This window comes from Gymnogyps californianus, chromosome 1 (assembly GCF_018139145.2).
Source record: "Gymnogyps californianus isolate 813 chromosome 1, ASM1813914v2, whole genome shotgun sequence".
NCBI lineage: Eukaryota > Metazoa > Chordata > Aves > Accipitriformes > Cathartidae > Gymnogyps > Gymnogyps californianus.
In genome coordinates, this window is record NC_059471.1 from 163,182,367 (window position 1) to 163,208,493 (window position 26,127).

General features: G+C 50.8%; 1 protein-coding gene across 2 annotated transcripts; it reads left to right on the forward strand.

The window, feature by feature from the left end:
* The first annotated feature begins 1,367 nt into the window (after positions 1 to 1,367).
* On the forward strand, positions 1,368 to 24,998 carry SREBF2 (sterol regulatory element binding transcription factor 2). 2 transcript variants are annotated; one of them, XM_050892352.1, is made up of 20 exons: positions 1,368 to 1,474; positions 5,969 to 6,355; positions 7,290 to 7,471; positions 8,672 to 8,817; position 8,951; positions 10,592 to 10,813; positions 11,927 to 12,041; positions 12,251 to 12,432; positions 13,203 to 13,395; positions 14,359 to 14,540; positions 15,216 to 15,489; positions 16,474 to 16,643; positions 16,859 to 17,027; positions 17,599 to 17,719; positions 19,229 to 19,338; positions 20,660 to 20,792; positions 21,355 to 21,523; positions 22,771 to 22,956; positions 23,858 to 23,969; positions 24,649 to 24,998. In XM_050892352.1, the coding sequence occupies exons 1-20, from the start codon at positions 1,393 to 1,395 to the stop codon at positions 24,867 to 24,869; spliced, it is 3,357 nt and encodes a 1,118-aa protein (XP_050748309.1). In that variant the 5' UTR covers positions 1,368 to 1,392; the 3' UTR covers positions 24,870 to 24,998. The 2 variants fall into 2 exon arrangements, with proteins under 2 accessions (XP_050748309.1, XP_050748301.1); XM_050892344.1 differs by lacking the exon at position 8,951 and having other exon boundaries at positions 8,672 to 8,812.
* Positions 24,999 to 26,127: the final 1,129 nt, after the last annotated feature.

Consider the following 26,127-nt stretch of genomic DNA (forward strand, 5'->3'; position numbering starts at 1 on the left):
GCGGCTCTTTTACCAAGCAACATGCGTTTCATCAGTCAGCCATAGTTGAAAAGGCCGATGGCGCTGGTTCCCAGCCCGACGGCATCCTATTCTCCTCGGCAGCTACCACAGGGCATTCCCCCGGGGAGGCAAGCACACAGTGAATTTTTGGGAAGGAGGGATTTCAGCTCTTAGCCCCCTTTGCAGCTGATGTGTGCCCGTTGTGGAAGCACCGCTGATGCTGAAGGGGCTGGGGAACCAGCCCTGAACCCCTGCGAGCCTGTCCAGCACCCCACGCCCTGCCCGTGCCGTCCTGCCCCTATCCCTCCGGTGTGGGGCTGATCCTCTCTCGTCCCCTACACCCCCTTCTCGGGGCGACAGCCAGCTACAGGCACGTAGGGGCAGCAGGGCTGAAGCAGGGAGGGAGCCAGCTGATGGGCTGCGACCCTCTGCCGGGTGTCTGGGCTGCAGCAGCAGCAGAGGCGAAGGGCTGGCCCTGGTGCAACAACCCTGCCTTTTCTCATGGCTGCTGGTGAACTCACACCAGAGGAGGTTCTTGCAGAGGGACCGTCCCTGAGAAGCGGGTGCTCTGTGCCGGGCTGGGGGCACTGTGGCCTTCGGGAAAGGGGAAATGTCCTGAATTTTTAACTGCGGAGCCAGGTCCGTCCAGCGGGGGGGGTGGCAATGGGCGCGTGCTTTGTTTTCCTTGAATAAAATTTACTTTTTTTTTTTTTTTTTTTTTTTTTTTAAAATAAAAGAAGCCTGGCTCTTGCTCCTGTTCCTGGTGGGAGTGGGCGTCAGGTCTGGCCCGTCAGGAGGTGAGGGTCTATGGGGAACTGTGGAGGGACGGAGATGCTAACAGGGGTAGGACAAACCCCTTCCTCTAACCTCCACCGCCGCCTTCCACCTGGCCTTTCCTCCCTTCAGCCGGGCTGGGGGCCCGGGGGTGCCAGCTCTGCCCCTGCCGGGTTTTCTGTGGGCAGAGGGGGAGCCGGCAGCACTCGTCCCGCTCCCACGCGTGTCCGCCGGCCGCCGCGCTCGGCGCTGCAGAAGCGCGTAGCTCCCCGCTGGCACCGCCCCCCTCGTGAATATTCTAATCAGGAGGGCGGGGGAGCGCGGGGCGGGGCGGCCTATGCTAATCCGCAGCTGCTGATCGCTGACGCGCCATCACACCACGCGCCGCCGCGGCCGCCGATTGGTCGGGGGCGACCTGGTCTCATTGACAACAAACCGCGGGGGGCGCGCGCGCCGCTGCCGTGGCGGCGGGCAGGTGGGGGCGGGGCCGCCGGCCGGCCGGGGCGGCCCAAGATGGCGCGGGGTCGGCGGCGCTCGCCGGCAGCCTCCGCTTGAGCGCCCGGGGCGGCGGCGGCGGTTCATGCGCCGGTGCGCCCGGTCGCGGCGGGCCCCTGCGCGATGGAGGGCGGCGAGCTGGGCGTGGAGAACATGGAGACCCTGACCGAGCTGGGCGACGAGCTCACCCTGGGCGACATCGACGGTGGGCGCCGCGGAAAGGGAGGAAGGGGGGGATGGGGAGGCGGCGCGCGTGGGCTCCCCCACGCGGGGCGGGGGGAGGTCTCATGCCTCCCCGCGGGTCCGCGCGGGTCCGGGGTTGCTAGTGCCGGCCGGGGGGTAGGGTGCGTGGGTGGGCTGGTTCTTGGATCTCGCTGCATGGGGTGTCCCCCTCCGAGTGGGGAGTGGGAGCGCAGGGTGGCCGCACTGGCTTGGCCTCGCTGCGTGGGGTGCGCTTCCCACGCAGTACGGGCTTCTAGCGCGCGTGGGGGGTGAGTGGGGAATCCCCCGTCCCGGGTGGGTAAAGGCGGGGGTGCGGGGCGCGTCCCGCCGGGCAGCGCTCGCCTGGCGAGCGGCCACGCGTGTCTCCCCGCGTGGCGTGGCAGCCGATGGCCAGCCCCGCCTGGGGAGCGCTTTTGAGCGACTTCCATGGGGATGACCCACGCCGCGGGGCGTCGAGGCAGTAACGGCAAGAAGCCGCGTGGGGGTGTGGGGGTCCGAGCCCCCGCAGCTGCCGAGCCCTTCCTCCCACCCGTGGCCGCTGCCAGCACGGGAGAGGGTTGGAGAAAGTAATTACCTTGTCTCCCTCCGCCTGCCCCAGACCCATGGGGCAAACGGTGCTGCCCGGGGTTCCCCTCGTGTTTCCTCGTGGCTCTCTTAAAGTCGGTGCTAAATGATTGCTGGAGCTGGGCCGCCACTGGTGCCTGTGGGAGGAGGCCGTGCCTCCTCGCCCTCCTCTGCCGAAACAGGTGTAACTGCTTAAATTCCCCTTCCCCCCCACCCCTCCACCCCGTGTCATCCTAAAACTTCACCACATCGACGCCAGAGCTCAGACCCACGAGAAAGTCCCCAAATTTTTCACCAAAGTGCAGCAAAACGAAGCGCCCACGTGCAACGCCTTATTTAGTGTTTCCCAAACAGCTCCTGAAAACCCATTAAAAATACGATTTCTCGGTGAGCTCTGCTGTAGGCTGGAGACGGGGACCTGGCTCCGCTCCCCTGCTCTGCTCAGCTGTAATCCCAAACAGAGCTTGGCTCTGGGGGGGGTGATGCGTAAAGCATACTTGTTCAGCAGCTGGGAGACAAAATTAAACTAGTGCTTTTAAGTTTATAATTGTGATTGATTTGCAGTGTAGCTAGGGGCAAAATTTATACCCCTTTTTTTTTTTTTATCATACGTAAAAGAAGAATATACCTTATGAGAATGCAAGGGGCTTAGTTATCACTCCTAAAGTTGCCGGTGCAAATCGAAGGTGGTGTTTGCTCCTCTTTAGGCACCACGTAATGACTTCTCAGCATCCGTATGGAAACGGAGATGAATTCCCATGAACCCGGAGTTGGCTCTGAACCGGTGTGCCTGGGAAGGTGTGATTCAGAGCGATGAGTAACTTAGGAGAAAGAGCTTCGCCTTCCCTGGCTCCCGGGGTGGATTTTCCTAGGGTGGTGGTGGGGGAAGCATATGACAATCTTGCTTTTTTTGTGTTCTGACATGGATTCATCTCGGGGTTTGAAATTGTGCAAGGGTTTTGATTTGGTTTTTAAGTCGTCTTGTTGCGGGTCTCGGCATTCCTCTCCCCTTCAGGCTGAGGGACCCTCACCGCCTGCTGCGCGGCTTTTGATTTTCCATGGAGGAGGAATGACGCTGGTCAGTCGGGCGGATGCGCCGACTGCTCTGGGATGTCGGCGCTCACCGGGGTCATGCTCCAGGTTGGGGGGGTCCCGGCGCTGAGCCAAAGGCATCTGGCTCTGCCTCCTGCCCCGGCATGAGCTCCTCCACCGGCTGCGGGCACCTTCCTGCTGGCAGGGCACTGCCGGGTAACGCCGGAGAGCGAGGTCCGAGTCGGTTGTGGGTGTGAAGCACGTCTGGGCACGGGGCGGAGGCGTTGTTTCTGTCAAGGTGGGGATCTCCGCCGCTTTCCGTTTCTCAGAGCACAGCGTCTCCAGGAGCGTGAGGGAGAGCAGCCCAGGGTGCGTGAGAGCTGAGCCACCGCCTGGGAGAGGCAGCGAAAGCCCAGCCCTTGTCTTTCTGCCAGGTATTCGGGCACTGGGCTAATGAAAGCAGCAGAAGTCGTCGGTGGGCTCGGTTTTGTAATACCGTGTTGACATTTTTTAGCCTTCGGCTGGGCCGGGGTAGTTTTCTGCAGTAACATCTCACTCTGCGTTAGGGGCTGAGACCTCTCTGGCGCAGAGGGTGCGGGTGATCTGGCGACGATGGGTTTGTCACTGATAGCTGTCTTCCAAAAGCACCCGAGCTGTCTAACAGTTAATGTAGACACTCGCTCTGTTCTCTGTGTAGGCGAAGCTGTTCTAAAAGGCAGAGATTTGGATTTTGGATGTTGCTGTTTCTCCTGCTTTTTATTTTTCTTGTGTTGCTACGAGGAGAGCTCTTGGGCACTTTAAAAGAAGTGGGTTCGATCCCCTGGCAGTCTAATTTTTAAAAATTAATCTTTAGACTTTTTGCATTTGGTCAAAGTCAAGTCTATGATAAAGATGTGATTTCACTTTTGAGAGCAAGAGTAGTTTTTTTTAATAAGATACTAGATCTGCTGTGTTGAACACAATGTTCTTTAAAATACAGTACTTGAAATTTGGCTCTTCCAGAGCGAATCTCGTGTGATTTAATGTTTATTCTCCACTTGCAGTAGTGCTGTCTGATAGTGAAATAGCAGTGCCATCAAATGAAGAGCTTGAGAAGTACGTAGTTGGGATTATCGAGTTTATTGTGTTGGGGGTTGTTTGGGATGGTCTTAGCTGCAGTCGGTCGGAGGGTGAAAAGCTGCTTAATATCCATCTAGATGTTATGCAGAAGTGTTAATCTTTAAACAGCCCTCCTTGCTCTGGTAATGTTTTGTGAAAGTTTACTGAGGCATTGCATAAAAATAAAAAAAAATAAATCTTTCATTCATCTAGTTAAAGGCGGAGACAAAGGTTTGGTCCAGCTGGTGCCCGAGGGCGGCTGCCACTCCGTGCCGGGGGAACTGCGTGTCGGGTTATAAATAGGTCAGGAGGACACATCTCCTGCCAAACTCCTCCATCCAACAGACTCGAGTTTTTAAGAGCAGTGGTTGTGGTCAATGCTTAAATGTGTGTAAGGGTGTGGAGAGATTGCTGTCGGAAGGGAAGAGTAGTAGTATCGCAGCAATGCAGAAATATGGCGAAACATTTGTTGAGGGAGCGAGAAGCTTGGAGGACGATCCCTTTGCTCTGTTTCAGGAGTGTCAGACAAATTGATTGGATGACGTGTGGGTGGCATTTCGGAGAAGCAAATTAACAGCCCTCTTATTGTTGGGACAATTTCCACAGAAACGTTTCGTGAAAAGTTTGCTTCTTCGAATCCCCTTCATAAGCCACAGCCGCAACGTCCTTTGGGTTTGTGGATGAGAAAGCTCCTGGTGTAAGGAGCCCTTTGCTGTATTTTCTCATATAAATCAGAAATGTATTTTCTGCTTTCTAAACCTGAATTTATTATTTAGTTATAAACCCTCCATTACGTTTGTGCGTCCCCTCCCTTTTTTCCTACTTCCAGAAAAAAAAAAGGACATTCAGAAAGCTGTGGAAGAGCTAGTGCAGTATGGGCAGGTCCTGGGGTGGGGAAGGATGCCTGACTCCTCACGCCACTGCCCCCACACAGATCAGGGGAAGCCTTCAGGTAGCTTAAGGTGCATGATTGGATTAAATTGGATTAGATGGAGGGAAGAGGAAGCTTCGCTTATGAACAATGATCTCTCGGTTGTGAAATCTTTTCCTCTGTGGGGGAGAGCTATAGCATTGCAGTAGGAGCCTCTTGATGTGGGCTGATAAAATCCTGGAGAAGGTGGGATGGAGAGAAACTGCTGTGCAGTGATTGCAGGCAGGGGATAAATAGGCAGAAAACCAACAAAGAAGTTACTCTGGTGGTTTAAACACATGCACGGATTTCTCCTGCTACAGTTCTATAAAGTGTTGTTTCCTTTAGTGTTTTTTCCCCAATTTCCCATACGCTTGAAAATAAACCAAAGTTAAGATGAATTCTTAGCCCATTTCTTCATTTTCCACATACTAAGTGGGGCAGGAGGGATAGGGGGCTCGAAAGCACCCTAAAAGTTGGGTGGGAGAACGGTTAGTGCTGGAATTGCGGAGGTGCTTGATTTCTTCCTTCTGCAAGGATTAGACTGAAGCAGTGATGGAACAAGACTCTAATATTTTAGATATGTTGGAGATGGCTTTAAGTTCTAGTCTGCTTGGATCCTGTAATCTGGGAAAGTGTTGTAGGAGAGTCCTGCCTTTTGCCCTGAACAGTGGCAGCAGTGCCCCACCGCTGGCCACCTCTTGGTTTCTCTCTGGAGATGTTAGGTTGGTGTGATATGTTCTCTGGAGGCTTTGAAGGACCCAGAGCTCCCTTCTGTGCACGCACACCATCATTCGAGCCCTGACGTAACGGCGGGTGTCAAAGTGTATGGGCAATAAAATAGCATTGAACGCATTTTCTTTTGTTTTACAGAGATGCTGCAGTTTGTCAGTAACCAGGCAGGGGACTTTCCAGATCTGTTTTCGGATCACTTGTGTGGCACCTTCCAGGGCAGCGGCAGCGGTGGCAGCAGCGGTGGGACCCTGGAGCCGCAGCTGCAGCGGCCGTACAGCCAGGTGCAGCTCCAGCCCTTCCCGCCACCCCCCGCCTCCCCCCAGCTCCAGAGCTTGCCAGTCAAAGCGGCGCAGGCAACACCTCCGGCCCCTCCACGGTCGGCCCCTCTCCTTCAGCCCCGGCCCCCGCTCCAGCCTCAGCTCCAGCAGCAGGCCGTGATGATTACGCCGACGTTCAGCTCTGCTCCCCAGACCAGGATTATCCAGCAGCCGGTGATCTACCAGAACGCGGCCACGAGTTTCCAAGGTAGCGGTTGGGGTGCGCAGGCTACGGGTGTGCCTGGTGCACTTGCAATTTCGGGGTGCTCAGGCTATGGGTGTGCCTGGTACACTCGTGATTTCGGGGTGCTCAGGCTACGGGTGTGCCTGGTGCACTCGCAATAAACGGTGTCGGTGTTCAAACTCCAAAAGCATCCTTGGCCACGACAAGCCTGATGATCCTTTTCTTGTGGTGCTGCCTGTGGGGCGTCCCTTCTCCTGCCTACGTGGCTTTGGAGTTGGGCGAGCATGAGAAACCGTCATAAATGAGATGTTAAGTCTTTTTGTGTGACCTCTTGTGATGGTTGTCGTCTTGCTGCTCTCCTCTGTTATGGCCTTCTCTCCTATGGCTCTTGGGAGGCTTGAGAAAAGTTTGTCTGTGCAGTAGGCAGATCCAGTGCTGAAGCTCCAGTCTGTCCCATGTGGCAGTCTGGAATGAAGGCACATTTTAACTACCAAACTCTCAAGTGCAGTACTTGCATTGAGCAGAGACACTTGTAGGAATATTTAACGATGACCGGATCTTCCTTTGTGAATGCCAGTTGTCTTGATCCTCTTCAGTAAGTGTTGACTCTTTACATGATAAACAGGATCCTAGGGTCCACCAAGATCAGCAGGAGTGGGCAAGCGCTGGTTGGATGTACTGCGTCATGTCGCTAAAGTAATGAATCCTGTGCTATCAGACCAAAGGTTTTTGACTTTATTTTCTCTTAGCTGATCCTCTGTGCCTCCTGGAAAGCTGCTATTCTAGGTGCAGGAGGCACCAAAGGAGCTGGAAGCTTCTCAACGTGTGGGATGTGTTAGATGAATGCTGCTTACTGAGAAGCTCTGGGAAGAAGAGGAGTGAAACTCAGAGCATTTGCAGGCTCCGGAACGGAGACCTGTGTCTCTGGACTATTCCTGACATCTCTTCTGCTTTTCAGTTCTCCAGCCTCAAGTCCAGAGCCTGGTGACGTCCTCCCAGGTTCAGCCGGTCACCATCCAGCAGCAAGTGCAGACTGTGCAGGCCCAGCGAGTGCTAACGCAGGCTGCCAACGGCACCATCCAGACGTTAACTCCGGCCACGGTCCAGACGGTTGCTGCACCACAGGTCCAGCAAGTTCCAGTAAGTAAAAATGCGGAGTGATACAGGGATCCAGCAGAAGAAGAAACTGCTTTTGTGGATCTGGTCTCCTGGCTTGCCAGGGGGAAGGTGGCAAAGCTTGTAGGGCTGGCGGTCCTGTCTAGGATTGCTTTTGCACAAACGTTTTTATGTGAGAGAGATATTTCTAGCCAGCCTGTGTTCCAGAAGCATTTTATTTCATGCAAGTCATGCGTGAGAGTCCCTGTTGTGAGCCATGATGTGACTTCAAGTAGCAGGCCATGTTCAGAAACCGTTTTTGCTAAAACACCTGCATAACTAAACTTGGTCTAAAATATTTTTGTAACTTGGTGCTGCCAAACTGGATTGGAAACCTTACTTGAACAAGCTTTCTTTGACTTCTGCCTACTTCTTTGCAAGTCCACCACCTCTACTGTGTCTTATAAGGGCTGGCTGATACCGGACTGTTTTCTTCCAATTCTTCTGCCACAGTTTCTTTGATCTTTTTGCTGCTACAGTGTCATGTGATTTTGTTTTAAAACGTACACAAGAGTGAAAAAGTCTTGTGTGTCTTTGTATTAGATAAAAACGTTTATGGCTAAGGGACTCTCTCAATATGACAAAGTTGCTCTGGTTCAGTTGTACTGTGCCATCTATAGCGTTCTCTGTATTTGAGAGTCAGTGAGGTATTTGAAAAAATAAGAGCAAGCTGTGTTATGGCAAAATAACTTACGGCTGGTTTTGATCTGCTTGATATTGATGGTACAGATCCTTTCAGTGAAACTGGAGGGGGGGAAAGCTACTACAGATATTTGCCAAAGCAGGCTGTCCTAGCCATTTTAGACTCTGAGTACTCAACCAGTTAATGTAGAGAGCTAATTATAGGTGTAATTGGAGAGGGGAAGGGAGCTTTTCCATCAGCTCTTTTGTGTTTTTACATACTCCTTTACTTCTGCTGACTGATTTGAAAACCAGTGTCCTGGTGGTTCCTCTGCTCCCCTCCCTCCAGCGCTGTTCAGACTGTCTCATGGTCAGAGTTTGCATCAGGGGCCAACAAAAACCATCCAGGTGATGCAGGGCACAAGGTGAAAGAAATAACTCGCCCTGCTCTTTTGCTATCCAGATGTAAAGTTACAACTCTGTCATCGCTTACATCTGGCTACTGAGATCAGCAGAGAAATACATGACTACTCTCCCCTTCACCTGTAACTATTTTCAACCTAGGTTCTGGTCCAACCTCAGATCATAAAAACGGACTCCCTTGTCTTGACAACCCTGAAAGCGGACGGTAATCCCGTTATGGCTGCAGTACAGAACCCAGCGCTGACAGCACTCACTGCTCCCATTCAGACCACAGCTCTGCAGGTACCGTATGGATGTTCTTCTTCCTTCCCTCTCCTCACTGACATCCTTTCCTCTTAACACAAGGAAGAGATTTGGGCTTTAGTATTCTGCGGTGGTGCAAACAGGAGGGGTTTTGACGGCTGCTCTAGACACATCCAGAGTGAGTAATACCCTGTTTCTGCCAAGGCTAAACACACAGATTGTACTTTTTTGGCAGCCTCCCATGGCCAGTAAGCAAAGACCAAGGGCACATTTCTGTTTACCTTTTTCTGGTATTACAAGGAGAGGAATATGACCTAAAAATTCCATCCAGTTTTTAACCTCTGGAATATACTTGAAACTGAAAGCTAACTCGCTCAGAATACCTGTGGCACTTTCTTTTCCCTCTCGGTAGTGTCTAGTAGCAGTATGTTGAATGTGAAAACTAATTAAGCTATTTTTCAGAGGGCATTTGCAGTGAGGATTCAGTATAATCGTTGGAGATGGCAGCTGTGCTTCATGGCCTCCACTTCTTATCAACTCTGAGAAACTTGTGCCCCCAAAGATGCATTTGTTACGATCTTGTACATTCTGAACAGATGTCTTGGTTCAAATATTTACTGGGGGAGATAAACTTGCAAGTCTGGACTTAAGTTTTGACTTCTTTTGCATAGAACGGTAGGCTTCTTATGTACTTCTTAGCAGCCAGGCTAAAATCTTCGATTAACCTGCTTGCTTTTAGGTGACATTTTCACACAGAGGTGAGGCTTATGTGATTGCGTCTGTCTGAGACACAATCTGTAAAGCATTTTGAACACATTGAAATTTGGTGGAAATTAGCCGAGGAAAGATGTAGGACAAATTCACTTACTTGTCAAGTTCCAGCTTGAAATGAAACTAAATTAATTTCTAATATCCCAAATAGAAGACTATTTCAGAGTCGAAATTGTTCCTGAAGTTGCTCACGGCTAATTTATTTATGTTAGTCTGTCTTTTGACAGAAATAACTCTTCCTCTCCATAACCACTTCCCTGATCCTTGGTGTACTTTACAGAACACGTGTACCCTTCTCAGTCTTGTTTTGCTGTGTTAAGCAGTCTAAACTTTCTTTACTCCAACTGGCCTAGAAGCCCCTCTGTGCCACTGTTCTGGTGGGATTCATCATCTTTTATTGCAGAGTACATACTGCTTTCGTTTGGTGTAGATGGTCTGTCCTACATCTGGATGTCTGAGTTTGAGCTTTTCGTGCCAGTGTAGATCACTCATTGCCTTAGTTCCTCATCTTAAGGCATTTTTATAACTTGTGGATCTATTTTTTTCCATTTAATTGAATTCAAATCAACTGCAGTGCTCAAGCCGAAGTTTTTCCGTAGTTGGGTCCTTTCTAACATCACTGTTACCCGTTTGGAAGTAGCATTGCCTGTTGCTGATCTGATGACTTTATTTGTCCACAGAAAAGGTGAATTTGGACACTTGGGGTGGAAAGATTGTAGGAGCAAGGAGGAGCCTTCATCTGTTTCTCTATTTAGTGGATGAACAGAGCATGGTATTGGTGGAAGAGTGTTGATGCTCTTGGAGAACAAGAGATGTTCTTACTCCACAGTGACCAGTGTGGGAGACAGTGTGGCAGATTTTTCCTGTGCTGCTGTGCCAGTGCTTGTGCCAGCTAAGGAGGACGGGAGGAAATTGGCATATCTCTTCTTTTGAGCTGTACAAACTTTTCCTGATTCTTCTGTTGTTTACTCCTTTTTCTTTTACCATCATAAACCTTATCTAAATTGGCTGATTGCTTGTGATGCTTGTTACGCATGGTCTTTGTAGACCCTTGTTGGGAGCAATGGGACCATTTTGACCACAATGCCGGTGATGGTGGGACAAGAAAAGGTGCCTATCAAACAAGTTCCTGGAGGTGTCAAGCAACCAGAACCACCTAAAGAAGGAGAGAGGAGAACAACTCACAACATCATTGAAAAGCGTTACCGGTCATCCATAAATGACAAGATCATTGAGCTGAAGGACCTTGTCATGGGGACAGATGCCAAGGTAAAGATGTGGAATAAGAGCAAATCTAGTGTCATAAATACTTCGTCTTCAGGTGCTCGTTGCTCTACCAAATGAAGCAGTTGGGTACACGCGACTGTTAGTAGTATGTGCGCATGTATTGGGATAAGACTGGTGAGAAACACTTGTGCGATGGAGGGCTTGATAATTGTATTCAGGAAGGGTCACCTGTTTCTTGAAAATAAGCTATACCTTATGCGTTTGTTCTTATGTTAGGTCTAACTTAAATAGGCCCTCTAGGTAGAATATCCAAGTGGATGTTTTGATAAGTCTACCAAACCAGAGCTTGCTTAATTTAAGTTTCCTTTTCCCTGTGACTGCAGCAGGGATGAGGGTTTACAGAGCTTTCCAGTTTGTTTCCTTTAGATGTTGAGTCGTAAAAACTCCTGCTTGCTCAAATATTAGAAGCTTTCTCGCACCATGTATTCAGGGTTGTCCTATTCACTTCACCTCATGCTGGCAGAGCAGGGAGTAGTATTCTTGGTACCTTGTATGGTCTCTGTACAAATATGTGCTCTAGTGAAGTCACCTCCTATTACTGGGTGGAATCGGAAGCTTACCTTTTAAAAACATTGGTAATGTGCAGTGGCTTCATAGTACTTTGGGCTTGTGTTTAAAAGCTAAACTTGCCCGCTCCTGCTGGAAGGAGGTATTTTCATGGGGATGGTCAAGGGAGTGAGGCAAGGAGAGAACCACTTATCTCAGAATTAAACAGTGAACAATGGTTAACAGACAGCAGCTTGTTCCATCCCAGAAGAGAGCCACTTCATATCAAAACTATGGTACTTTCAAAGGACTATTTCTGGCTGAAACCTAGATGTGAACTCTATTGTAATTTGGATGTTAATCTGTTTCCATTGTACTATTTTTATAAGATCTTCGAGAGACCCCAGTCCTTGTGTGTCTTTCAAAGTCTGATACCTTGCCCACAGAGTGTGCCCCACCGTTAGTTTCTTTACAGCTGCTTAGTGGTCCTTTATAGCCTTTTCTTTCTATCACCACATGATACAAAGGGTTGTGGTATCCCTACAAGCAGGAGTGACCCTTTAACACTCTTCATATAAACTGCTTTTTGTATCTCTTAATTCCTTGCAGATGCACAAGTCTGGAGTCCTGAGAAAAGCCATTGATTACATTAAATACCTACAGCAGGCCAACCATAAGCTGAGGCAGGAGAACATGGTTCTGAAGCTGGCTAACCAAAAAAACAGTAAGTTGTGGAGGCTGTGCAGCCGGGGGGAGGCACTCAGCGTGAACGTAGGATGCCTCTTGCAGTTTCTTACCCTTGACAGAGGTAGATGAATGTGCACATTGCATCAATAGTGGCCAGTGTTACTCCACGTGAGAGAGCCAATCTGAGTGACGCTGGCAGGACGCAGGATTGAGAAACACGTCCATAATGCGTTCTGATTTTTGCAGAGCTGTTGAAGGGCATTGACCTAAGCAGTCTGGTTGACAACGATGTGGATCTGAAGATAGATGACTTCAACCAGAACGTGCTGCTGATGTCTCCTCCAGCCTCTGACTCGGGATCCCAGGCTGGCTTCTCTCCCTATTCCATTGATTCAGAGCCAGGAAGCCCACTCCTTGATGATGCAAAGGTATTTGTGACTTCAGTTATCAAATTCAAGGCATCTACTTCAGGGATATGTAAGGGCCAGAATTTAAATTCTCCTAATTCTCAAGAGCAGAACCAGCAGACGTCTGGCCAAAGATCCTTTGTAAGGATGAGGAAGGTGCATGGGTGTGTTTTGTCTTTTCTTAAATGATTGAGACTGCTTCTTGAGCTGTATTATCTGAGCCATACCTTAGCTGCTAGAAGAACTGTACTTAGCCTTCAGCCGCCGTAGAGTCTCTGTGGACTTACAGTGCATGTTCATGACCCAAAGAGCCCATGGCTTTCCAGGGATATATATGTCCAGTGAATAAAGCAGGAGAACTTGGAAATGCATGATGACATCAGCTGTGGTTAATGAGACCGTAAGTAACCACAGTAACAGAAAGCTGTTAGCTGTCTTCAGCTGACAGGTTTGTTTTGCGGATATCACAGAAGTGGGTCTTCTGGGAGATCCTCAAAAGAGTAAGGGCAGCAAAGGTTAATCCTAGCCTAAATCAGGAATCCAGTTAATGATAACTGAAATGACTGGGAGCAGAAGGAAGGTGAAGGCACTCAAATACTTCAGCTTTGTCTTACTAAGCTAGGGAAAGCTTCACCGGAGTTCTTGGTGACCTTGATCTTAAAAGCAAATTTTAAAACATGTTTTGTTTCTCCTCCTTCTCTACCCCTCCCTTGGCATAAGCATTTTTTGTTCTACAGAATGGTAAGCAGTTTTTTTCTCTTACTTTTCTCTCCACTCCTATTCCTTTGAAGGTTAAAGATGAGCCTGACTCTCCTCCTGTGGCCCTTGGTATGGTGGATCGCTCTCGAATACTCCTCTGTGCTCTCACATTCCTTTGCCTTTCCTTCAATCCTCTGACATCCCTCCTGGACGCCCGAGGAACCCCGGAGTCCGACAGCCTGGTGCGCCACGGCTCTGGCAGGAACGTGCTGACCATTGAGTCAGGTAACGAACTAGAATAGTTTGGACCACAGAAAGTGGCCAGGCTTACGTGGTCTCCCTAAAGACCATCTGCAGCTGTGACAGCTGCAGGTCACAAGGTGGACTGTCGGTGTGATTCAGTAGGATGGTTTTGTGTGTTCAGGGAGTTGTACGACCTTTGTTTAATGGTTGGGGAGGGGTAGTAACTGCAGGGCTGGGCGTGGGAGGAGAGCCAGCCGAGAGTGCTTGGACACGGTTCCAGTTTACATCCACATCCAGCGTTCTTCTTGCACAAGTTTGTAGCCCATTTGTAGCCCAGCAGCCTCGGCTCTTGGGGTAGACCCTTGAAAAGTAGTTCAGGGTAAGGGGTGTCCTCATATCCTCACCAGTCTTTGAGGCATGTTCACTTTATATTTGTTTTTAAGGTAGCTGACTGATTTTTGTAACTCAATAATAAAGTAATAGGTGAAGAATTACTTCAGAAACACTGTTGCTATAGGGTCTTGCAGCTGGCTTGTTCAATACACTTATTCCATAATATTCATAGTTTAGAGTACAGCAGTGTAGGGGAGGGCAGGGGATTCTGTAGGCATGCTGTCATTTCCCTGACTGGTAAATATGCTTCCTCGGTGTCGCTTTGTAAACTTACGACTAGAAAATGACACTGATGTATTGAGTACCCATGGGTGTATATGATAGAAAAATCAGAATACAAGATACTCTAGGAAAACTAAGTGCTGACTCAGTTTTTTATACATCAGTCTTGTAAAAATAACTATTTTTATTTAGTTGGGAATGTTGTGGCTTGGCGTTTGGATGAAGAGCTGTTGATACAGGTGTTCCCTGATTAAAATGCAGTCTTTGCAGAAGTTGATACCACATGTGGCAAGCGTAGCAAGACATCCTTCTGAGTCTGTGCTCATCCTGTTGCTAGGCTTTCGGCGTCCAGATTAACTTTTAACTTAATTTTTGGGATGTCCATTGCAGATGCGGGTAGTTGGTTCGGCTGGATGATCCCCACGCTGATCCTGTGGCTCGTGAATGGAGTGATTGTACTGAGCGTGTTCATAAAGCTCCTTGTGCATGGAGAGCCAGTGACCCGGCTGCACTCAAGGTCATCAGTCACCTTCTGGAGGCATCGCAAGCAAGCGGACTTGGATTTGGCACGGGTAAAGTTGGCTTGTCATTTTGCATCAAACGCTTCTTGTAGGAGGGGGTGTGGGTGAATGTGGCCTAGAGAGGCAGTGGCTCGGCACTTGCAAGCGCATGGTATTCCTCGAGTGGATTATCCTGTCTGATTTCAGAGAAGCTGGTGCTAGGTTGTCTTAAGCAGATTGCCGTCCTCCCTCAGCCTAAATTAGGACATCGGCATTGGAAGAGGCTCCTAACTTCTGTCCTTGTTCCTTACTGCTGCATCTTGTGGCAATCTTTGGCAGCAAGGTCTTGGTTTTTGTCCAGAATCTGGCCTCTGCTGTGTCTGTTTGTCTGCTGTCCTCCAGCTGCTTGGAAGTCTTCTCCATTGTTGAGGCAACATTTGGCTTTTGATATGGGGACCCTGAAACTTCCATGTTGTTTGAGAAGGCAGGAAGCTCCTTTCACCTAGTGCCGATGTGTCTCACAGGCAGTGCAGGATCAGAGCCATGTGTGGAAACGTATGTGTAGGGCCAGATTTGAAGCTGGTGTAAATTGCCTTCATGTTGACTGGGGCTATGTTGACTTCCCTCAGCTAAAGATCTTGTCCTAGCTTGCACATCAGTTTGTCTTGCTCCCAATGCCAAGGAGGTCCCAAAGTGTCACTGTGATGGTGCTTTTTGTTGTTGAAGCTTTTGTTGTGTTATTTGCAGGGGGATTTTGCTGCAGCTGCGTCAAACCTGCAGACTTGCCTGTCGGTACTCGGCCGAGCGCTGCCAGCTTCCCGCCTGGATTTGGCCTGCAGCCTGTCCTGGAATGTGATCCGCTATAGCCTGCAGAAGCTGGCGCTGGTGCGGTGGCTGCTGAAGAGGACTTCTCATCAGTGGCGGGCAAGGGAGGCCACTGCAGGCTTCGAGGACGAGGCCAAGACCAGTGCTCGGGATGCGGCTCTAGCGTATCACAAGCTCCATCAGCTCCACATAACAGGTAGGACCAGAGGTGGCAGATCTGCTGTCCTCATTTTGCCAAATGAGGAGGCTCAGAGCTGATCCTGGGGGATACAGGGAGAGCACTATGGCCTCCCCCCTCTGGGAGGGCTGCTGTTGGAAATTAGCCTGCCAAATTTCAGGAGCCACTTACTAAAACATGACAGGCTCATGCAATAAAAGAGCTCCATAAGAATGGCCGAAGCAACAGCAGTGCCCTCGAGTTACGTGTTCCTGAGTCTGCAGAGGTGGCTGAGAGTCTTTCCCAAGCAGCAGGTGACTGAGTCCAGTCACTTTTTGCTGCTGTTAAGGGCTTGTTTCATCCCTGTCACTTGGGAACGTGATGTGGAAGCAGGGGCTGGGGTTAATTGCTGGAAGAATTTAAATTTCCAAAGCTGTGTAGTGCGCAGATTGCCAGTTGGTGTTGATGTGCTTTGAAAACCTGGGTGTGTGGACATGTACTAAGGAAGTGCTTGAACATTCCTTGTGAACAGTTGTTTTTGCCGTTTCCTTGGCAAACCCATTTGCAATGTTAATAGGCTCTGAGCACATCAGAAATCCAAGCTAAACTTCCTTCTGCCTAATCATGCTGTGTGAATTGCAACCGTGCCACCAGGGATAAGTACTTGTCCTTAATATTATCTGTGTAGGTACAGGTGTGGACTGCAAAGGAGTTCAGTTTTAAGATAGTGATGAATATAGTGAGACAGAATTTGCTGATGATTTTATCCTAACTGGTTTAGCTATACAGGGCTTTCTCACAGAAGCGAAGCTGTGGATGCCAGTCTTGGTATCTGTGGAGGGAAGACTCGGTTATGGTTGTTCTGTTGCCTGAATACAAAGTAGGCATATGATGTTGGAAAGTTCTCATGTCAACAGGTTCTCATTGTCTCTTTAGGATAGTAGCCCTGCAAATCACGGTAGTATTTAGTAGCTGATACTACTGCATTAAAAGTTAACACTTTTCCTTTCCCTCCTGGTGCAGGTAAACTTCCCTCCAGCTCAGCTTACTCAGGCTTGCACATGGCCCTGTGTGCTGTGAATCTGGCCGAGTGCGCAGAAGAAAAGATCCCACCCAGCACAATGGCAGAAATCCACCTGACGGCTGCGGTTGGCTTGAAAACCCGCTGTGGAGGCAAGCTTGGCTTCCTAGCGGTGAGTTGTCGTCTCCTCTCCCATCACACCTCCAAGCAGAGCTCGAGGAAGGCCTGCAGGCTGGCATTGCTGTAGCTCAGGGCATCAGCTAGCACTACAGTTACAATATGGCCTGCAATTATGATACGAGCTGTAATTATGATACGACCTTTGTCCTCGGTGGTGTGGCTCTTTCCCTGGATGCTGTTCTCAATCTTAGCCTCTCCTTTCCCCAGAGCTACTTTCTAAGCCAGGCTCAAAGCCTGTGCAGCTCGGAGCGGAGTGCCATTCCTGACTCGTTGCGTTGGCTGTGCCACCCACTGGGGCAGAAGTTTTTTGTGGAGCGAAGCTGGACAGTGAAGTCTGCTGCCAAGGAGAGCCTGTACTGCACCCAAAGGAACCCCGGTGAGAGCTGCTTCTGTCCCGAGTGCATGGCCTCCCAGCACTTCGAGCCTGGCGGTCTCTCCACCTCTGGGACAAAAGCGGGTGTCTTGTTTGAGAGCGTGCTCTTGTATGTCTGCCCTGCTTGTGGTCTTGATGAGTGAGAGGGGCTATGGAGCTGAGAAACATCTCCTCAGCATGCAGGAGCTGGCTCTCTTCCCTTTGTATACTGTGCTGTGTCATCCCACTTGTCTTTACATGCTGGAACACAACCTGGATGTGGCCCTGAATGTCTGGGGGGTGACTTTGGGGTGACCAAGGTTTATCCTCCTCAGAGCAGTGTCATCACTGTTTTGCTGAGTGGCTGAAGTGCCAGAGGGATGTTTGGCCAAGGGCTTCAGCTTTATAAATGGATTAAAGGGTTAAAAAGGCCCTGAAAACTTAGTCTTTAGAAATGTTTGCATTAATTCCTCAAGAATTTCCCTCTACTGCTCTTCCTCTTGCTCCTACATTTTGGTTCTTCTTTTTGGTTGTATTGGGAGGTGGCTATCACTGTATGCAAGTGAAATGGTTTGGGTTTTTTCTTCCTCTCTAGCGGATCCTATTGCACAAGTTCATCAGGCGTTTTGTGAGAACCTGCTAGAGCGAGCAGTGGATTCACTTGTGAAGCCTCAGACTAGGAAAGAGGTAGCGGGACAAGAGGAGGAGGAGCCATGGTAAGTTTGCGTGCTGTGCTGGGGACTGCTCGCTGCAGCTGCAGGCTCTGAGGCAGAGCTCATAGTTGTTGACTGAGCACTCTGGGGCAAGTTGAGTGGTTAGTCCTTATTAAAGACTTGAAACGACAATGTAAGTCTGACTACCACAGCTTATTAGAAGGGTGAGCTCTGCCTCTTCATATTAAAACCTCTGAAGTCAAAGGTGAACCCAGCTGTGGTAAGGATTTCTGGTGTCAGCTGGCATAGTACTGGTTGATTCCTGGACTGGATGGATGGCACTTTCTCTGCTGTGACAAAGTTTAATGTTGAGGAGCACTAAAATTAGTGTGCACCTACCACTTCTGTAGACCAGAACATACGTCCAGGGCTCTAAGAGCGTGAAGGGATGGCATGTCAGAGAGTGACCCACCGGCTCACTACCTTATGCATGAGAGTATTCTCCTAACTGAAGTGCCACATTTACCAGCAGTGAAAAATCTGTGACCAAATAAAAGGGGATGATAGGTGGGAATCGGAGCAGCTTTTTGTACTGAACTGTGTCCAGCTCTTTCCTGGACTCCAAGGGAAGCAGAACCCCAGCCTTTGCCAGCAATTCTGCACTGTTTCTAGCTGATCTCCAGATATGCTGGTGCCAGGTAAACGCTATGTAAATATATGGGAAGCTCTGTAAGGATCCTGTCCCCAAAAAGTGTGTGCAAAAGCCTCAAAAGGGAAGATAACCCAGTTTCCCTACCTGTGTAGGGAAAATATTGCACATTTAGCTTTTTTTTTTTTCCCCAATCTCATGTCTGTTTTCTGGCATCATTGCAGAGAATGAGTACCAGTTCAGTCTACTTGCTTGCACAATACAAATGCTTGTGATCAGATGCTGCTGTTGATGATGAGAGAAGGTAGCAGGATTTGTGTAAGTGAGGTGGATTGTCAGTACACTTGTGGGAGTCCTGTCTCCTCATGGGAAGGACTAGCTTCAGTAATACAGCAAGCCTTTTTGTCCCACTCTAGGGGTAGGAGCTCAAGATCTTCCTCTGTAGCATGTCCCAGGAAATTAGATCATTGCTGCATATGCTACTTTCTCTGACCAATGCTATGACCGCGTTGTCACTTGCATTCATACATATTTGCATATATGCAAATAGTCACTTGCAGAAGTGTAGTTCAGCCTCTTTTGGAGGCAGTGATTGAAAAGGAGCCTGTAATCAAGTTGTAACATATGTCATGTCCAGCATCTCTGTAGTTGAGGTGAGACTCCTGGGGTTGACTCTAGTTCTGCGCTGGTCTCCTCGCGTGCAGAGATGTGAGGCTACTCCTCCCTGAGCACGTCTGTGTGCTTCCACTCTCAGGGTGGTCTCTTTAGTCCAGCAGTGTTGTCTTACTTGTAGAGGTTGAACTTTGTTGGCTTAATGGGTCGACATTGTTTAAAAATGCCTCGTGACTGATGAGAAACGCCTTCAGGCTTTGGTATCTCCTGTTTGACAGCATAGCGAAGGTCTGCCTTGCTTCTTGTTTCAGCGAGTTCTCCAGTGCCATGGAGTACCTGAAATTGCTCAACTCTTTCTTGGACTCGATGGGAAGTGGAGCCCCACCCTTTGCCAGCAATTCTGTGCTCAAGTCCGCCCTGGGTAAGTCCAGCAGAACTGAAGCTCTCCCAGCTGCAGGAACTACTGCTGATACGTGTTCCCTCTCTCCCCACCACCTCTCAAACTCCAGGCAAGGAGAAATGCAGTCCTTGGAGCAAGACTTGATTGCTGAGCAGCGGCACACCACAATGTGGTACGGCAGCTCAGACTCAAAGAGGGTGATTGGGAAGGCTCGTAAATTTGGCCGTATGTCATAACGCTGGGTGCCCAGATGTGACTGCTGTTATTTGTATTGCCAGGCACGTTCCAAGTTGAACCCCGTGCCCTCACCTCAGAGCTTGCTTGTGTCAATGCAAAGCGAGAGGAAGGGTGTAGCGTATAAACAAGCATAGCAGTGTTGCAGTTGCAGTACAGGAAGGTTTTTTTTTCCACTTAATTACCGATTGGACCAAATACAGGTTGACCTCGCTTTCACAGCAGCTGTCATGTATATTCCTCGATCTCCAGAGACCTGCAGCCCCTGCTGTAGGCAAGCCCTGGGCATATATTGGGAGGCGCTTGGTTTGGTCCCTTGGTGTAAATTTAGTGGGACAACGAGAGCTGTAGACTCCTTCTGAGCCATGCGCTCATCTGGGCTTGGCTGGTAGCAGGCTGCTGGAATATTCGTCTTGCTTGGTGTTGGTACAGGCAGCACCTGGCAGCTCACTGGGATGCTGCTGGAGCTTTAGACACAGACTAACTGTGCTGTATCTAAAATGTGTAGAGCAAACATAGAAGGAAAACTAGATATTTCTTTTTCTAGGGATTATTTTTTGGTATAAAGGGAAATCTATATTTGGGTCAATATTGTCATGAAGTTTAAAAGCAGGTCAGAGTAGCAGAGCATATGTCCTTTGGCCCTAGGTGGGCTTTGGGAATTTTTTGAGGGGATATTAAATAATGGAGGAAATTATATAGGGAACCTGATTTACTGGCTTGGTGGTGATTAGTGCCAAGAGACGGTATATATGAGTGGAGTTGTTATTTTGGGGTGGTGAGTGGAGATCCTTGTCGGGAAGGAAGTCAACGGATTTCTAGACAAGTAGATGGGCTAAGTTGTTGTTGACAAGATACAAATTCGGCATCCAAAACTCTGCTTGCAGTCAAATGGAGGGTGTTTGCCTGCTGCCAAATTCCTTTGTGTTCCTGCAGCACATTTCAGCATTTACCTGGATGACTGCGTTCCCGTGGGATCAGTTTGGGCTCGTTAGCATCGATCTCAGCAGAAGGCCTGGCCAAGGGCATGTGACACCTGCCCACTTCTCCGAGCGGGAAGGAGCTGGGTGTCCTCTCCTGGGCTGCAGCTTATGATTCTGTTTCACAGGCCCCGACATGGTGTGCAGATGGTGGTCAGCAGCGGTGGCTATGGCAATCGGTTGGCTCAGAGGGGACGATGCGGCTGTGAGGTCACATTTTGCAGAAGTGGAGCGTATGCCGAAATCCCTGGAGATGTCAGAGTGCGTAGGCCTCATATGACTTTCAAACCCCTGCTCCTTCTAAATGAGGGTTGCTCTTCCCCTAATGCTGTCCTGTAGGGCTACCCCTGCCTGTGCGCTGGAGTCACACGCCTCTTGTGCTCTGGGACGCAATAACACGACATGCGAACGTGCTCAGCAGTTCATGTGTAGGTCAAGGCTGGCAGGCTGATATTAGAACTGTGGACTGGAAGTGTCAGAATTGCTTCTTTAGGGATGTCTTCTGGCTTTGTTCTAATTGCACAGCCTCCCGCCTTCCAAAATCAAAAAACAAAACTCACGCACTGATGGAAAGGCTGGTGTCGCCATCTTGGTTCTTTTGCACTAAAGCATCTTTGCCAGCTTCCTTCCATTTCTCTGTGCAGTCTGTGTAGGTGAGGAACAATTTCCATCTTTTTTCTGTCTAAGAAATGATGATATCTCTGCTTTTGAAGATGGGAGGGTGAAAGCTGATCCCAGTCGCTGCTCGAGCTCAGCTCCTGGGGCTGCCCTGTGGCAGCATGACATGGTACTGCTTGAAAGCAGCGCTCTCTTTCTCTTTCAGGAATGCCCTGGTGAAAGCCACCTTCTACGTGTGTAAAGCCATGCAGGCCTCACTGTCTGGGAAGGCAGATGGACAGCAGAGCTCCCTGGGTCACTGTGAGAGGGCCAGCAGTCACTTATGGAACAGCCTCAACATGAGCAGCGGCATCTCCAGCACCATCCTCAACAACGTAAGAGCTATAAGCCCCGGGATAACACATGGTCTGTCTTGGTTGTAAGGTTGGTCTTGCTGCAGGTGTATCACTTCCCTGTTGTATCTGCGTTCTCCATCCATCCTGTGTCTCATGGGAGTAGAGGGGAAACTTCCTCCCTTTCCTTGCAAAGGGCGTTGACATCTTTCTGCCTCTGCTGTATGGAGGAGCAGAGCTGCAAGTACAACATTGTTTCCCTGGGCATGGTCTCAGATAGCTGAGCTCTTGCTCCTCTCCTGCCAGCGCCTGTCACACCTTTCTGGTGCTTTGACCACTTCGAATTTGGCCCACAGAAAGCATCGATCTCCGTCCTCCAAATGAAGTTGCTGTAAAGCTTTACAGACACCTGTAAAGCAGGACCTCATTAAGTCGAATCTGCTCCGTTTCAGGCAGCACTCACAAGTGTTTGAACCTTCCTCCGCAGAAGTGGGACTGTGCCGTGCTATTCCTGAGTTTGTGTGGGGCTTGTTTCCCTTCTTTCCAGGATTGCTTAAAGCTGGAGCTTCCCTTCATGGCATATGGGACACAATTCTGGTCCCTTCTGTCGTTCCTGGGTGGCAGCTGTAGTGCATTGTAGTTGCATTGCATGTTGTGGCAGTAACTGTGCAATGTTTCTGCAGTGCAGTACAGAGGCACTCTCTGCCTCGGCAGCACAGGTAGAGTCCCCTAAGAACAACTAGGACAGCGAGCAATGCTAGGGGGCGGCAGCAGATGGGGGAAAAGGGATTTGGGCAGCCACTGTGGGCTGTGTCAAGACTGCCTTTTTTTTTTCTCTGCAGGTAGCAAGGCTGTCTTTGTTGTTTCCCACTAGTTAGTATCGCCGTTTGGGCAGGAAAGCCTTTGCAGAAGGCTGGGGCATTGCTGGTGCAATATCCCCTTGGCACATCTTGTCTGGGGTGGGGTCGGGGTCAGCCTTGAGGAGGTGTTGGCCCTCCTGGAGGGGACAGCCGCTCCTTGGGCACAGCCTGGCGCTTGTTCCTGAGGCTGGATCTCTTGGTGCCAGGCCCCGGAGATGCCACTTGGGCAAAAGGCAAAATCCTGCTCCCTTCGGTGCGTCGTGGTGGGGTGACTCGGCCGGGAGGGCTGGGGAGCCCCCCCGGGTGGGCAGGAGGTGCTGTGGCTGCCCTCCCATGGGCCGTGTCAGCAGCTGTGTAGCAAATGGCCTGTTACTCGCCTGACGGGTTGTGTTAATAAGCGTGTGTGCCTGGGACCCCTGGCTCTTGCAGATGATCCAGCTGCTGGCCTGTGACTTGCTGCTCTCTCTCCGCACCAGCCTGTGGCAGAAGCAGGCGAACGCCAGCCAGGCCCTGGGTGAGACCTACCATGCCTCGGCCCCCGAGCTGACGGGCTTCCAGCGTGACCTCGGCAGCCTGCGCAAGCTAGCCCATGGCTTCCGGCCCGCCTATCGCAAGGTGATGGCTTGCCTCCCCTGCCTGCTTCACCTCCAGCTTAGCTATAGCCGTTCCCGGCGGGCGACAGGGAAGCTGCAGCCCTTGAAAACGTAGGGTGTGCGTGGGCTTGAGCAGTTTGGACACCTGGGATGGGATGGTCTGCCACCAGTGGCCCCCATACTTTCTCTTGGTGGGTGATAAGGGGGCTCCCATGGGAGTCCAGTGTGTGTGGGGAGGTGTCCGCCTTAGTTTCTACCTAGAAAACCATCAGCATGGCTGTATTGCCAAGCAAATACCATGGTATCCTGTCCCTTAACGTGGCTTCAGACCTGGTCAGTCCCTCCAGGGAGTGTGGAAGGAGGCTTCCTCAGCTGTGTTGGCTCTGCAGGTAGCTGGGGGGTCAGATGCCTTCTGCACCTGTAGAGCACCAGGTGCTTCTCTGGGGGTTCCCCTCCCTTCTGTTCTGTTTAGACTATCTAGTTTTAAGCCTCTGTAGAGGAACTGTAGTCTAATACTTGGACAAGAGAGTTGTCCTGGTACTGTCCAAACTCTGGATTTCAAAGTTTGATGCTGTTATCGGAGCGCTGCACTAGCAGCCTGGGGTGAGATGCCCCCCTAGGCCACAGTTGCAGGGTTTGCTCTCCCATTTTCCGCCCTGTTCCCTGCTCTCGTTCCTCCCCCTTTCCAGGCCACTCAGTTACGTGTCAAAAGCTTGTTTTCCCCTTTTCATGGTTGCCCTGACCTGAATATTCCCCAGAGACAGGTGGGAAGATCAGGGTGGAGCGGGGAAGTGGGTCTCTGTTGTCAAGGCGTCAGTGCTCCGCTCTCAAAATGTGGCGGTGGCTGAGGGATGACATGAGTTCAGCCATAGCATGAGCTATGCCAGCCTGCCTCTCACCCCCCGTCCTGCCTTCCCTTCCAGGTCTTCCTCCACGAGGCCACCGTGCGCCTGATGGCGGGTGCCAGCCCTACCCGCACCCACCAACTGCTGGAGCACAGCTTGAGGCGACGCACGCCCCAGAGCAGCAAGCAAGGTCGGCCCCGGGGCCCGGGCAGCGACCCACTGCCTGTGGGGCTGGGAGGGGGCAGCGCTCGGGCAAGGTGTGGGGGCATAGCTGCAACCTGCAGCATCTTTCCCCATGTCTGAGGCTCAGGATAACGAGCTCCCATCAGCCTATGGCTCAGGGCGATGCTTCTGCCACACTCTCTACAAGCTGGCTAATGTGAGCTGCCAGCCCTGGGCTGGAGGTGTTGGCGAACAGGCTAGAAAACATTTGCCTTCATGCAGCCACGCATGCACAAAACTTGGCAGGCTGGAGTTCAGGGCGATCAATGCAAAGGCAGAAGCCAGGAATCCTGAAGGGGAGAGCTGAGAGATGTGGTGCTAGTTATAAAATCCCTTGGGGGTTTAAGGAAATGGGCAGATGTGTGTGCCAGTGCTGGGATGAGCCCTAGGAAGTGAAGTGAAAGGTGCTGTCTCTGTAGAAGACAGGATTGCCAGTCCCTGCCTGACTCCAGCTCAGACTGTTCTCCTCTGCTAGCCTAAAGGAGCTGCTTGGGGGTCCACAGGGTGCCCCGAACTCTTGGCACAGCCGGGGGATGCCAGCCAGAGATGCCTGTGCTCACTGGTGCCAGTCGAGGGCCTGCATGGCGGGGTTTTGTCATGCAGGTGGTAGCTTCATTGTGAGCTTTCTCTCTCCTCTTTGCGTGTAGGTGAACTGGACACCCTGCCGGGCCAGAGGGAGCGAGCCACAGCCATACTGTTGGCCTGCCGCCATCTCCCCCTCTCCTTCCTCTCCTCCCCGGGCCAGCGAGCAGTCCTGCTGGCTGAGGCCGCCCGCACCCTGGAGAAGGTGGGGGACAAGCGCTCCTGCAATGACTGCCAGCAGATGATCGTCAAGCTGAGCGGGGGCACGGCCATTGCCGCCTCCTAACGCCGACGTGGGGCCGCCTCGTGCAAAGACAGCCTGGTCGACCGTCAGCCTGGACTTCCCTTCTGGAGCTTAAAAAAAAAAAAACCAACAAAAAAAAACCTGCTAGGTTAGGGCTGTGCTAGTGGGATCATGATGGGGTGGGGGAGGGAGGGAAGGTTTTGGGTTTGTTTTATTTTTTCTACCTTGCCCCAGGTTTAGCTTTATTAGCCCCCTTGCTTGTTCTCAGGCACTGCAGCAGGAATCTGTCTAGTTGTGGTTTTTTGCGACCGTGCCTGGGGCTGTTGGGAAGCGCTGCCCCAACCCGGAGCCCCCATCCCTGCTGGGGAGGGAAGCCCACAAGCCCAAGGCATAGAGAAGCGGCACATCCTGTGTCTGTCCTCAGGGGCATCTTGTTCCCTTCCCAAACGCCTCTGCGGAAAGAAACCTTTGGGGAGGGCAGAGGATCTGCTCAAGCCTTGCCCCGTAGGGCTGCTGGGGTCTGGGGCTGTTCCCAAGAGAGAGGGGGAAGGCACCAGCTTTGCTTGAGCTGCGTGTCAGGAAACTGAAGCCCCCTAGACCCAACTTACAGAGCTGCTCTGGGAATATCGCTTGGGACCAGTACTGCCTGGCAAATTTCTCTACGGTTTTTATACAGGTTTTTTTATAGGAGTGTTTGTGGCTTTACAAAAACGTAGGGAACGATGCAGCAGATTTCCCTTCCTCTCCACTTCATGCATTTCCTTCCTGCGATAGCTGCCTCCGGCTTTTGGCAGGGGGCTGGGTTTGTGGCAGCCTACAACAAGCAGAGCCTCATAGAAGGCCGGGGCGTCCCTGGTCATCTGGTGCTGGGTGGCAGCAGAGGTGGATGTGCAGCGCCCTGCTGCAAGGTGAATGCTTCTCTGGTGCCTTTTTGTCAATGCAGAAACAATTTTTAGAAACAGGTTTTTTTATTTTACTCAACTCTCAGTCCCAGAACTTGTCTTCAGGTGTTTCTCCTTCCCTTCTCTAACTGCTCAACAGCTCCTGAGCTCCTGCAGGGACTGGGAGGCACTGGGTCAGGGTGCGAGTCTCCCAGCTCTGTTACCTTCGCTATTCAGAGCAGTTTGACTTGCAGGTGTTGAATCGCCTGTGACTTTGCAAGAGGGGGAGGCGGATTGGGGACGGGGAGGGAACGGTTTGCCCTCTTTCTCTCTGCCTTTCCTGTTGCGTCTCTCCGAAGAAGTGCAAAGCGGTTGCCCTCTCACATGTGCAAATGTGGAAACCAGTCTTTGGCAGGCGG

Coding starts and splice junctions, on each gene's coding strand:
- SREBF2 (XM_050892352.1), top strand. CDS start 1,393: ATGGAGGGCGGCGAGCTGGGCGTGGAGAACATGGAGACCCTGACCGAG. Junction 12,433..13,202: donor CACTCCTTGATGATGCAAAG/GTATTTGTGACT, acceptor ATTCCTTTGAAG/GTTAAAGATGAGCCTGACTC. Junction 19,339..20,659: donor TGTGCTCAAGTCCGCCCTGG/GTAAGTCCAGCA, acceptor TCTGTTTCACAG/GCCCCGACATGGTGTGCAGA.